General features: G+C 47.7%; 1 protein-coding gene across 1 annotated transcript; it reads left to right on the forward strand.

Moving 5' to 3' along the window:
- The first annotated feature begins 823 nt into the window (after window positions 1-823).
- On the forward strand, window positions 824-11,341 carry Atp5mc2 (ATP synthase membrane subunit c locus 2). The gene is made up of 5 exons (XM_028874427.2): window positions 824-919; window positions 4,636-4,704; window positions 7,355-7,432; window positions 8,194-8,387; window positions 11,075-11,341. Exons 2-5 carry the CDS (start codon window positions 4,666-4,668, stop codon window positions 11,187-11,189), a joined length of 426 nt encoding a protein of 141 aa, XP_028730260.1. The 5' UTR covers window positions 824-919; window positions 4,636-4,665; the 3' UTR covers window positions 11,190-11,341.
- Window positions 11,342-12,349: the final 1,008 nt, after the last annotated feature.

Here is a 12,349-nt window from a genome sequence, read left to right on the forward strand (position 1 = left end):
CCGCCCACCGGGGCGGGAGGGACGGGCGAAAGGGCGCTGCAGGAAGCTGGAGCTTGGGGAGAGCTCTGTGTTAGTTAGGGTTCACAACGATCATCCCTGGGGGACGAGCGATCGTTCCAGCTCCCCTCCGAGCAAGCCCGGCAGAGCCAAAGCGGTCACCTGGGGTGACCTCGCACCCCTACAGCGGTCACGGGTGCACCTGGTTTGCCCCGGGAGTCACAGGAGGGAGCTTCAGGCCGTATTTACCCCTTATCTTCTGACTCGCTCATGCTGGCTTGCTCATGCTCATCCACGAGATAGGGACAACAGAAAGTAAGTCAGCGCCAGCAGAACAGCCATGGCATGTTGCTATTAGTCCATCGGGCCAGTTCGCATCTCCCACCCAATGACGCCAGGGTCCCCAGGACGACAGGAAGCCAGGCGTTCCGTGATTTTATTCCATCCCAACACACACACACACCCTCCCTGCTAAATTTTAGGCACTGAACCCCAATCCCTACTGTATGCTACAAGCAATTCCCGAGTAGCCTCGGGGTGTTGTTTTTTTTCTCCAATGCGACTGCGCATGCTCGGAAAGGGGACTCGCGTCCACAGGACTCCAAATGCGGTGCAGTCGACCCCGTCCGCCACGTTGCGGATCGGCTTTTCCGGGCTGAGTTGGCCGCTCTTCGGCGCAGGACGGGGCTCCTTTTGTAGTTCCTCGGGTTGAACGCCAGGGGGCGAGCTCGTCCCGAAGGCACCTCCAACCTGGCAGGGGGAGCTGTGGAGCCGGGACCGGGCCTCCTGCTCGCGGTGTTCTCTCTATCCGCGGCGTGGGGGGGGGGGCAACTCGTTGGCTCTGGCCGCGCATGCGCAGAGCCTTCTCTCTCCGCGCTTCCCGCGCCCCCGCCCCTCTCTGTCTTCTCTGCCCCGGGAGCAGGTAAGGCCTTGAGGCCTCGCGTCCCCTTCGTGGCGCGCAGGCGCGCTCGGCAGTGTCCCTCGCCCGGACGCGTGGCCGCCCGGACCTTGCTAGCTCCCACCCGGGCCCTCGCACCCGCGCGGCCGCCGGCACGCCCGTCCCGGGAGCGGCCCCTTCCCCGCGCCCGTGACCTCTAACCGCACGGGCCTGGCGCCATCTTGGGTGTCTCTCGGGGGTTGGGGGCCCTGCGGCCGGCGGGAGGCAGATCGCGGGCGCGCGGGTGCGAGTGCGGGCTGTGCGGGCTGTGCGGGCGCGCCTTGCTCGCCCTCAGGCCTTCTCTCCACTGGCGCAACCCCACCGTCCCCCCTTCCTCCCTCGGCTCCCTCCTGTCATCCCGAAATCAAAGTAGCCTCCGTGTTTTAGGAGCCTGCGGACTTTGAACCTCAGGACTTGTGGTTCTCGGCGCAGCCCCGCCGGTGTCATCGTCCAAAGCTCCCATCACCTCCAGCCTTTCAGTCTGGAGTGAACCGAGCGTGGTAGAAAGGCACAGAACAGGCAGAAGGGCCCGGTGGACGGACTTGGGAAAGCCGGGGCAGACGAGGGGCCTGTTTCCCCAGAAACTGGCAGTGACCCAGTACCTGCCTCCCGTGAAAGCCCGACATGCTAGTGATAAGATCGTAATGCTGGGTTAGAAATGGAGGTTTCTGTTAGGCATTACGTCCAGAAGGTGGGAGAGGTCCGCGCCTTTAAGAGTTGCTACCTGCCAGGTTTCCTGTCACATGACGCTCAGATTTTGCCCGTAAGACAGAAGGGTTTAAAGTACGGAATAGTTAGGTGGATACCCCTCTAACTGAAAGGGGATCACTTTGGAGTTGTGATTGTGGAGAAGTTCTTTGCCCAAGTGTGGGCCTGCCCAGGTTAGGTGGCCGCTGGAAGGGCTCAGCAATTGAAGATACTCTTGGGTTTATTGCTTGCCAGCAACAGATGAGGATACTATTTACATATGTTGATTTGTAAACTGTCAAATTTAATCCCCTTAGAGCTCTTTCTCTCTCTGTCTTTTATAGAATAGTTTATGGAGTACACTGCAAGCCGGCGTAACTAGAGTACTGCCAGAGCTACATTTTGTAAGGGATAGCATGTAGTGGTATTTGCTGAAAGGTCGTGGGTGGAGCAAATAACGTTAAGGCTTTAATGTTTTGTTTTTTAAAAAAGTCTTCCCTTTTATTTAATTTTATTTTTCCCAGATAACGTTTCTCTGTGTAGCTTTGGAACCTCCCCTGGAACTTGATCTGTAGACCAGGCTATCTTTGAATTCACAGAGATCCCCCTGCCTCTGCCTCCCGAGTACTCGGATTAAAGACATGCGCCACCACTGCCAGGCTTATTTTGGTGTCTTGAAGACTGTCTCTATAAATAGCCCACATTGGCCTCCCCAGTGCCAGGATAACATGCATGCACCACCAGGCCTAACTGCAGACTTCCCTTTATTCAAGTGTGTGTAAGCATGTGTGCATGCTGAGAAGTCAATATAGAGGGACATTTCCACTCAACTTCTTGAGACAGGACATCTTGAAGTTCTTCAGCTCAGCTAGACTGCAAGCCAATGAGCTTCAGGTATCTACTCTGGGGTTTATTGATATGATCTAGCCCCTGCTTCTTACATGCAGTCTGGTGTGGCAGACCATATCAACCATCACCCCAGCTCAAGCTTCCCTATATTCTAAAAGCTTTAAAGAAGTCTTGGGTTTTGGCTTAATAGAACCTGAATAGTTGGGCAGCAAATTTGGGTTTAGGTTGCATAAAGACAAAAGGCAAAATTTTGTTTTATTTGTTACAGGGTCACACTGTGTAGCTAGCCTGGAATTCCCTATGTACACCAGGCCAGCCTAGGATTAATAGAGATCTGCCTGCCTCTGCCTTCTGAGTGCTGGGATCACAGATGTGTTCCACCATGTCCAACAAAAAGCAAAGTTTTAGGTAGAACAAGACTGATAAACATTACAAATATGATGCAGGATTTGTACGTAGTGCACCTACCCTTGGCCAGGTTGAGTCCAGTTGACCTAAGGGAGTAGTGTTTAACAGGCCTATCTATACTTTGAGTGTCTCCGTTTGTGGAATACTCAGACTTAAGAAACTTGAGAAAAAGAGCTGGGGATGTAGCCCAGTGGTAGACCATCTTACCGAGTACACTAAGGTTCTGGGTTCTACCTCCAGCGTGCCCCCCCCCCCAAGTGAAATTACAGAGTTACAGTCCTTGCTCTGCCACTGACGCCCTCTAGTGTTGAGACCACGCCGTTGTGTGCCTTCAATAGAAGGATGATCGGAAAACTTGTTTACCAGAGATCTAAGGGGGAGCCAAGAACACACCTTTTTTTTTTAATTGTTTTTAGGGGTTGGGGAGATGGCTCTATATTTAAGAGCATCTGTTGTTCTTCCAGAGACCCTAGGTTTGGTTCCCGTACCCACAGTTCCGGGGAGTCTAGGCCCTTCATCTGATCTTCTTGGGCACTAAGCATACATGTGGTGCACATACCTACAAATCTAAAAAGTCTTAAATTGTTTTATTGTGTGTCTTAAATTGTTTGGTTGTGTGTGAGCGTGCACCGTGGTGCACTTGGGCAATCAGAAGACGGCTCTTAGAAGTATCTTCTTCCACGTGTACTCCAGGAATCACACTTGTTTTGTCCGGTTGGATGGGGCAAGTGCTTTTGCCCTCTAAGCCGTCTTGCTGGGCCAGCGGCTTGCACTTTTAACATATATACCACCTCTCGGTAACTCTGGTTCAAGTGGGCTCTTTCTTCATTTGGGGGAAAACATTGTCCTGTATCTTTAACTCACCTATTCTTTCTTTGGATCTAATACCCCTTAATAGAGTGGTGAAATGAGTACAGCTGATGCTAATAGAGTCATGCCAGTGTTCCTCATTGATTGGCTGCATCTTGTTAATATAGAAGTCAGTGTTTTAAGCAGTCAGAGCCGTCAGATAATCAATAAAAAGATTGTTGGAAAACTTCCAGTGCCTTTGTCTTCTTAGAATTCTCCCAAAAGTATGGGATTCTAGTTTTTAGGGGCTGGAGTTATAGCCAGCACTAGGTTAGTATGTCTAAGATGTTAGCCCAGGCTGTCCTCAGACTTTTGGAAGTCTTGGCGCTGGGATTACAGGTGTCAGAACCATCACACACTGGTAGGACACCAGTCTTTTCTAGGCCCAGACACTGAGACCAGGAAGAGATGAATTTGAACCTAGAAGGGGGGGGGGGGGGGCGGGGGAGGGAGGACGACATGTAAGCAAAGGACACTGGGAAAATTATTTTGACAAGCCCAAATTCCCATGAGGCTGTGGGAATGAATGGTGGTTCTTTTGGGGGGGATGTAAGCGGGGCAGTGTTGAAACAGGGTTTCTCTGCATAGCTCTGGCTATCCTAGACCTTACTCTGTAGACCAGGCTGGCCTCTAACTCAGAGATCTGCCTTCCTCTGCCCCCTGAATGCTGAGATTAAAGGCATGCGCCACCACTACCACCTGGTTTGGATGGTGGTTCTTAAAACATGGAGCAAGTGACTGCTTGTCCAGGCCATGAGAAAGTCACTTCATTTCCAGATTCTGACATCACTTGTAGTGATGGCCTGAAACCCATCATTCTGTCTTTGGGCTAATTAAGCTTCCTAGAGCTCCTTCTTAGGTATAAGGATGAAGTTCAGTGTGTTTATAATGCTGCTTCTTATTTCTAGCTCTCCTGCCTTGGCCCCTCACCCCTGAAAATGTATGCCTGCTCCAAGTTCATCTCTACTCGCTCCTTGGTGAGTACAATTATGGAAGGATCTTAAAAGGAGGACACCTTGTTTCTTCGTGTTGGAGAGTACCAGGGGCTTCCAACCTTTTGATATGGGGACATGACATTGTCATATGTAAATGTATCAGCTGCCTTCAGAGCTACCCTGAGGCGTCTGCAGCCTGTGGCCAGCCATAGGTTGGACATGCCTGTTAGACCTTGTTCTTCTCAGATGGATTGAGGAAGGTGAGTCTCTGGAAGAGAAGACCTTTGGCTATGGTTGCTGGCAGGAGTGAATGTTTGCTAGGCATTCCCCTGGCCCATATTCTCTGGAGGCCAGTTAATTCTCATCTAGGTCATGTAATTTCACTGTGTGTTTGTGATATTCGAACCTAGGGGGACATGGTAAAAAAAAAAAAAAAAAAAAAAAACTGTTACATAGCTCGGACAGAGCGTACATTGTATATGGGCTCTTGTCTTGAGTGAGCCTTGGTAGGACTTTATTCTGGGGATATAAGTCTGGGAAAGAAGCTCAGATACACTCTGGAAAGGTGTTGGGCCTAGAAGCAGCAGGATGTAACAAATTTAAAACTAAGAAGATGGTGGAGGCAGTTCATTCATCCGTAAGTGAAAAGATGTGATGCTGTTAGTAAGTGCCAGTTACTAATGTGTGCCTCACACTGTTTACCAGTTTGTACATTTGCCATCTATTCCTCAGACCCCTGAGAGATTGTTCCCATTTGACAGGTGAAGAAATGGGCTGAGGACCTTTAAGTAACTTAACCCTCATATTGCATCCCTGGTAGAAAGTGAGCGTTTGGGGTTTAACATGGCTCAACAGTTATGATCACTGTTGCTCTTGCAAAAACACGTGGGTTTGGTTCCTGGCATCCACATGGCAACTCACAACATCATAATTCCAGTTTCAGGGGATCCAGTGTCCTCTTCTGGCCTCTGTGAGTACCAGGCACCCACGGGTATATATACATACAAGTAGACAAAACACTAATACACACAAAAGAAAGTTAAGGTTAGAAGGCAAAGGACATAGCTCAGTAGAGAATGCTTGCCTAACCTGTACAAGGCCCAGGGTTCAGTCCCTAGTACAAAAAAAAAGAAAAGAAAAAAAAGAATCCAGACGTAGTGGTACATGTCTGTAATCTAGAACTTGGGAGTATAAAGCAGGAAGATTAGGTGGCACAAATTTAAGATCATCTTGGGCTGCAGTGAGATCCTGTCAAAAGAAAAAGTATGTATGCCTCTTAATTCTGTCTGTAAAGGCCTGGCTGTTAGCTATCATGTATCTTGGAGACACTGTCTTGGGGCTGGTCAGAAAAGGTTACCAGGAGGAGGTGAATTTATTGTTGTTAATTGTTTTAAACAGTGTTTCTCTGTGTAACAGCCGTGGCTGTCCTGGAACTCGCTTTGTAGACCAGGCTAGCCTCAAACTCACAGAGATCCACCTGCCTCTCCCTCCCAAGTGCAGGGATTAAAGGTGTGCACCACCACTGCCCAGCTGCATATGGTGAATTTTGTTCACGGTTCTTCATGTTCATTTTCAGAGAAGGATATATATGTTCAGGGAAGACTATCCTAATCCTTGGCCTTCTTCTTATGAACTGGTTATTACCAGGAAATATCTCCCTTGTTGAGTGAAGGAGATGCTTCTCGGGCGTAGATTGCTTCTGGTTCTCAAGAGGGTGAAAGAACACAGCAGTTGTAGCCTCCTATGGACTCCTACAAGGGAGGACACTGTCTTTCCTTATATTCGTGGTTGTGAGCCTAGCCTTGAACAGCTGAGCCGTCTCTCCAGCCCGACACTGTCTTTCCTTAAGGTAGAACCTGAAAAGAGAGGATGGTGTGGCTCCTGAATTCAAAACTTACTGAAGTCAGGATGGCGTTGCGTTCATGAAGCCCCAGGACTAGGGATGCTAAAGCAGTAGGGTTGCTGAGCTTGGGACTTTGAAGACCTGCTCTGCAATGTAGCAAGGTTTTTGTTTCATTTGGGGTTTTTTTTGTAGAAAATTATTTTATGTATTTTTTTGCCTGCATGTATGACATGTGTACCACATGTGTGCCTTGTGCCCAAGGAGGTGTTGGATCCTCTGGAGCTGGAGTTGTGGATGGCTGTGAGACACCACATGGGTACTGGGAATTGAAACCAGGTCTTTACAGATGTTCTTAACCACCGCGGTATCTCTCCATTCCCTCTATTATTTTGTTGTTGCTATTGTTTTGAGTTAGTCTCACTATGTAGCCCTGGCTGGCTTGGAACTTGTAGAGATCTGCCTTCCTCTGCTTCCTGAATGCTGGGATTCGAGGTGTCTGCCTGTCTCTTTTTTTTTGGGGGGGGGTGTTTTCGAGACAGGGTTTCTCCATGTAGTTTTGATGCCTGTCTTGGATCTCGCTCTGTAGACCAGGCTGGCCTCGAACTCACAGAGATCCGCCTGGCTCTGCCTCCCGAGTGCTGGGATTAAAGGCGTGCGCCACCACTGCCCAGCCTTCTGCATGTCTCTCAAACGAACAAAATTTGTTAAAAGAATGATTCAAGGTTCTGACTAAATTTTGAAAGAATGGAAAGAGCATCAGAGAATGTCCTACTGTGTGCAGTGACTTGGCATGGTTCTGAAAGTCACTCCACAGCTTTCCTTGACCTTCCTGCCATGTCATTCCACTAGATCAGGAGCACCTCTCAGCTGCTGAGTCGCCCGCTGTCTGCAGTGCAGTTGAACCGACCACAGACGTGGACAGATGAGGTACCTTGAGGTGGAGTTGGGACTGTGGTTGGCTGGTGAGGGGTAAGGAGGGTTGCCTCCCAGAACCAGTAGGGGGAGTGCTGAGGACAGTCACCACAGACTGAAATTCTTTAGGTAGAGATGGATGGCAATTAACGCTCTGTATGTTTGGATTGCCACTGGCAGTTCCTGCCTTGGTGTGCCACTGTCAATTTCCGTTACTCAGCCTGGGCGGAAGCACTGGCTCAGCAGTTAAGAGCACTTGTTGCTCTTGCGTAGAATCCTGGTCCATTTACTTGGCCTAGTCTGCTGCCCAGATGTTGGGGGTCAAGGACAGGCTCATGTCTCAGACTTAACACTTCTAAACTATACCTGAATCGTGAAGGCATTTGAACTCCACCTCTTACATTAAAAAAAATTCTTTTGGGGGCTGGAGAGATGGCTCAGTGGTTAAGAGCACTGGCTGCTCTTCCAGAGGACTGAGTTCAATTCCCAGCAACCACATGGTGGTTCACAACTATCTATAGTAAGACCTGGTGCCCTCTTCTGGAGTGCAGGGACACATGCAGTCAGAACACTGTATACATAATAAATAGATCTTTAAAAAAAAAAAATTCTTTTGCCAGCATTTTAGGGAGGTTCCCAAGGAATTAAATGATGTTATATTGAGGGAGGAACATCAGATTAGAAGGCCCAGCCATTTGAAATAGTACAAATGTTTCCAAAGCAAAACAGCAGATTGATAACAAAAACCCTGCCTTCTATCTGCCTCCTCTTCACAGGGCCCCAGCAGCTTGGCAGTCCCTCGCCCTCTGACCTCAGTCATCCCTAGCCGCAGCTTCCAAACCAGCGTCATTTCCCGGGACATCGACACAGCCGCCAAGTTCATTGGGGCTGGGGCCGCCACAGTTGGGGTGGCTGGGTCGGGGGCTGGCATTGGGACTGTTTTTGGGAGCCTCATCATTGGGTATGCCAGGTAAGATTACCTGGGCCTCTGTTGGTTCTGCTGTATGTTCCAGGTCAGGGATAGAACTGCATGTCCTATACAGAGGCCACCAGCTGTGTGTTGTTATTTTTTATTTAAATTTCTGTCATTTTGCTTGTTAGTTTGTTTTTCTTTTTTGAGAAAGAGCCTCATTAAGTAGCCCTGGCTAGCCTGGAACTTGCTGTGTAGACCAGGCTGACTCGAACTCACAGGATCTACCTGCTTCTACCTCTTGACTGGTGGGATCAAAGGCATACAACCATGCTTGGCTTTATTCAAAATTGTTTGGTTTTTTTTTTTGGTTTTTCGAGACAGGGTTTCTCTGTGTAGCTTTGGTGCCTGTTCTGAATCTCACTGTGTAGACCAGGCTGGCCTCGAACTCACAGAGATCTGCCTGGCTATGCCTTCCGAGTGCTGGGATTAAAGGCGTGTGCCACTATTGCCCAGCCTCAAAATTTAATTAATTAAAAATGCAAGCGAAGGGCTGGAGAGATGGCTTAACGGTTAAGATCACTGACTGCTTTTCCAGAGGACTGGGGTTCAATTTCCAGCACCCATGACAGCGCACACTGTCTGTAACTCCAGGCTCCTACACTCTCACACAGATACACATATAGGCAAAGCACCAATAACATAAAAACAAATTAATAAAAAAATATATAATCTTAGCTGGGCCTAGTGGTGCACACCTTTAATCCCAGGAGGCAGAGGCAAGTGACTCTGAGTTTGAGGTTATGCTGGTCTATACGGCTAATTCCAGGATGTGAGAGATAACACAGAGAAACCCTTTCTTGAAAAACTAAAGGAAAAAAGTTGGGGCCAGTAAGATGTCTTAGTGGGTATAGGCACCTGACAACATGATGAAGGAGTGGGCAGCTTCTACAAGGTGTTCTCTGACCTCCACATGCATGTGGTGGCACACATGCACGCACACCCATGCCTAAATAAATGCTTAATTTTTTTCCTCATTATGTCACCCTAGCCGGCCTGGAATGGACAGAGCTCTGCCTGCCTCTGCCTCCCGAGTGCTAACATTAAAGGCATGTACAGACACACACAGTTTTAACATTTTTTTTTTTAAATAAAATAATACAAGCTGGGTATGATGACACAGACCTATAATGCCAACAGTTGTGAGACAGAGGCAGATTAGTCATCAGTTCCAGGTTAGCCTGGGCTACATGGTAAATTCAGGCCAGCCTGGGCTATATGAGACCCTGTCTTAACATAAAATTGAAGTTTTCAGTTCCTTTGTCTTGCAATTTCTAGTGCTTAGAAGCTGGACGAAACCTTAGTTAACAGTGCAGATACAGCACATGCCCATCACTGTAGTGTAGAGCAGGGCTGGCAAGTCTAAGCCTGAGGGCCATAAGTGGACCCCAGCCTGGTTTTCTATGATTGGGTTAAAAATGATTTTTACTTTGTTGTTTAGATTTTGAGACAGTATCTTAACTGTATAGACCTGGGTGCCTCAAACTCCCCGCTTTTCTAGTGTTGGGATTACACGTGGGACCACCACCTAGTTTCTACATTCTTTAAAAGTATTTTCTTCTTTTTTTCTTTTTCTTTTTTTTTTCTTTTTTTTTTTTTATTTGGTTTTCTGATACAGGGTTTCTCTGCATAGCTTTGCGCCTTTCCTGGAGCTCACTTGGTAGCCCAGGCTGGCCTCGAACTTACAGAGATCTGCCTGGCTCTGCCTCCCGAGTGCTGGGATTAAAGGTGTGTGCCACCACCGCCCCGGCTCTTTAAAAGTATTTTCAAAGCAACAAGAAGTTTTCCGTGTTCTTAGAGTGTGCTCCACTGTATGCATAGTTATGTTTGCACTCTAGAATAAATAAATTTAAGCAACAGACTCTGTGGTCAAAATCCTAAGGTGAAAACCCTCTGGCCATCCCTGGGCTAGAGCTCAGGCAGCTTCACTAATGTTTTCCCCATCTCTGGGAGTTCCCTCTGTTGCTCCTGGGACAGTGGCCTCTGTTTCCAACCATTCTGGTCCCTAGCACCTGGGACTGTTTGGTCTCCACTACCTGTGGACAAGTCACTGAAGAGCTAAATTAATCCTCTAGAGGCCAGCAAGTTATGCTAATGTCTGGGGAAATAAGGTTTTGTTCTTGTTTTTTTTTTTCCTTCAGAATTTGCTTTAAACAAGAAGCTTGATTACTTTTGTGTCCATAGTTCTGCTAAGAGTTTATGTTGACGTTCAAAGTTAGGATGCTGTTCTGTTTTGATTCATATCTGGAACATTTCTGGAACAGTGTTATGCCCATAGAGTCCTGGGACCCTGAGTGTGTGAGCCATAGCCCATCTGCAATTTTGCTTCTGTGTCCTGTTAGAGTTCTGATACTTGAGAAAGACTGTGACTTTGAGTACCCCTCCTTCCTCTTCTGGCCCTGAGTGTTAAGTATCCAGACCTGTGGTTTTAAGTTACTGTGATGGTAGGAGAGATCCATTAGGGAAGGTAATATTAGCACATGGGCCTATGACAGCATCGTAGATTGTCTACCTCTACCTTGTTTACCCCCTGTTGAAATCTTAGTGGGAGAAGATGGGTACCGTGGGGTCTCTTAGATGGACCTTTTTATAACATAAACTTGAAGTGAATTCTCTGAGTCCACCTTAGATGTTTGGCCTTTTCCTTGTGTAGACTACAAATTCAGACTTCTCTCCTCTTTCCCCAGGAACCCTTCTCTGAAGCAACAGCTCTTCTCCTACGCGATTCTGGGCTTTGCCCTCTCAGAGGCCATGGGGCTCTTCTGCCTAATGGTGGCCTTTCTCATCCTCTTCGCCATGTGAAGCAGCTGTCTCCACTTCCACCTCCCATAGCTCTTTCATGTCCCGTCTGCCCTGTGTGTTCCTTTTCCTGTACCTCCCCAGGAAGTCTGGGGAAAGTGCTTGGCTCAGGGTTTGACAGAGAGAAGACAAATAAATACTATATTAATAAGATGTTTCTTGAGTCTCCTGTGTGTATTTCTTTTCCACAGTTGGCTGAGTGCCTTGGTGAGAGAACAAGGCCCAGTGGTAATGGCCTAAACTCTGCAGGGATCTGACGGGCTCATTCTTTTAAGATTTATTTATTTATGTATTTTACGTACATGGGTGTTTTGTCTGTGTGTACATCTGCACACCAGAAGAGGGCAGGAGATCCCATGAGATTACAGTTACAGTCAGTTGTGAACCACCATGTGTGTGCTGGGAATTGATCTCTGGAAGAGCAGACAGTGATCTTAATTGCTGAGCCTTCTCTCCAGTCCTTGGGTTCATTCTTTAATTCTTTGTTTTAGGAAAGTTCTGTTCAAAATAGCAGTGCTTTTCTGGTGTGGAACATTATTTTACTAGGCAAAGATGTGTTATATTTATTTATGCTACCGGATATTACTTTGTGTAAAAGTGCGGTACTTTTGTTTATGCTGCATTTGTTTAATTGTGAAAAGCTGTTTTACCTTGCCTGCCTAAGGCACCTGATTAGTTTAATAAAGAGCTGAACAGCCATAGCTGGCAGAGAAAGGATAGGAAGGGCTGGCAGGCAGAGAGAATAAACAGGAGAACTCAAGGAGGAGGGGATGAGGGAGATGCCCAGGCCAGCCAGTGAAGCAGTGAAAGCAAGATACACAGAAGGAAGAAAGGTAAAAGCCCCTTGGGCAAAAGGTAGATAAAGAGAAACAAGTCAAAAGAGCTAGCCAGAAAGGAGCCTAAGCCAGGCCAAGCATTCAAAACTAATAAGTTTCTGTATCATGATTTGGGAGCTGGTTGGTGGCCCAAAAGGAAAAAGCCTAGTACATTTTTCAGTAATTATCACATGGTATGACCTCACTTTGGAGGATTGGGGTCAGTGCTTAAAATGATTACTAGAGGGTTCATTACCTGTCAGTGCCACAGTCCTGGCTCAGGCTCTCCTTGTCACCTACCTGGTGTAAAGCCTCTTAACTGGTGGCCTGCTTCCAATTTCTTCCAAC

This window comes from Peromyscus leucopus, chromosome 20 (assembly GCF_004664715.2).
Source record: "Peromyscus leucopus breed LL Stock chromosome 20, UCI_PerLeu_2.1, whole genome shotgun sequence".
NCBI classification, from domain to species: Eukaryota; Metazoa; Chordata; class Mammalia; order Rodentia; family Cricetidae; genus Peromyscus; species Peromyscus leucopus.

Bases quoted from the DNA above. Each gene is read 5' to 3' on its own strand.
- Atp5mc2 (XM_028874427.2), top strand. From the start codon at position 4,666: ATGTATGCCTGCTCCAAGTTCATCTCTACTCGCTCCTTG. The intron at 4,705-7,354 runs GTGAGTACAATT...TCATTCCACTAG, and splicing joins TCATCTCTACTCGCTCCTTG to ATCAGGAGCACCTCTCAGCT. The intron at 8,388-11,074 runs GTAAGATTACCT...CTCTTTCCCCAG, and splicing joins CTCATCATTGGGTATGCCAG to GAACCCTTCTCTGAAGCAAC.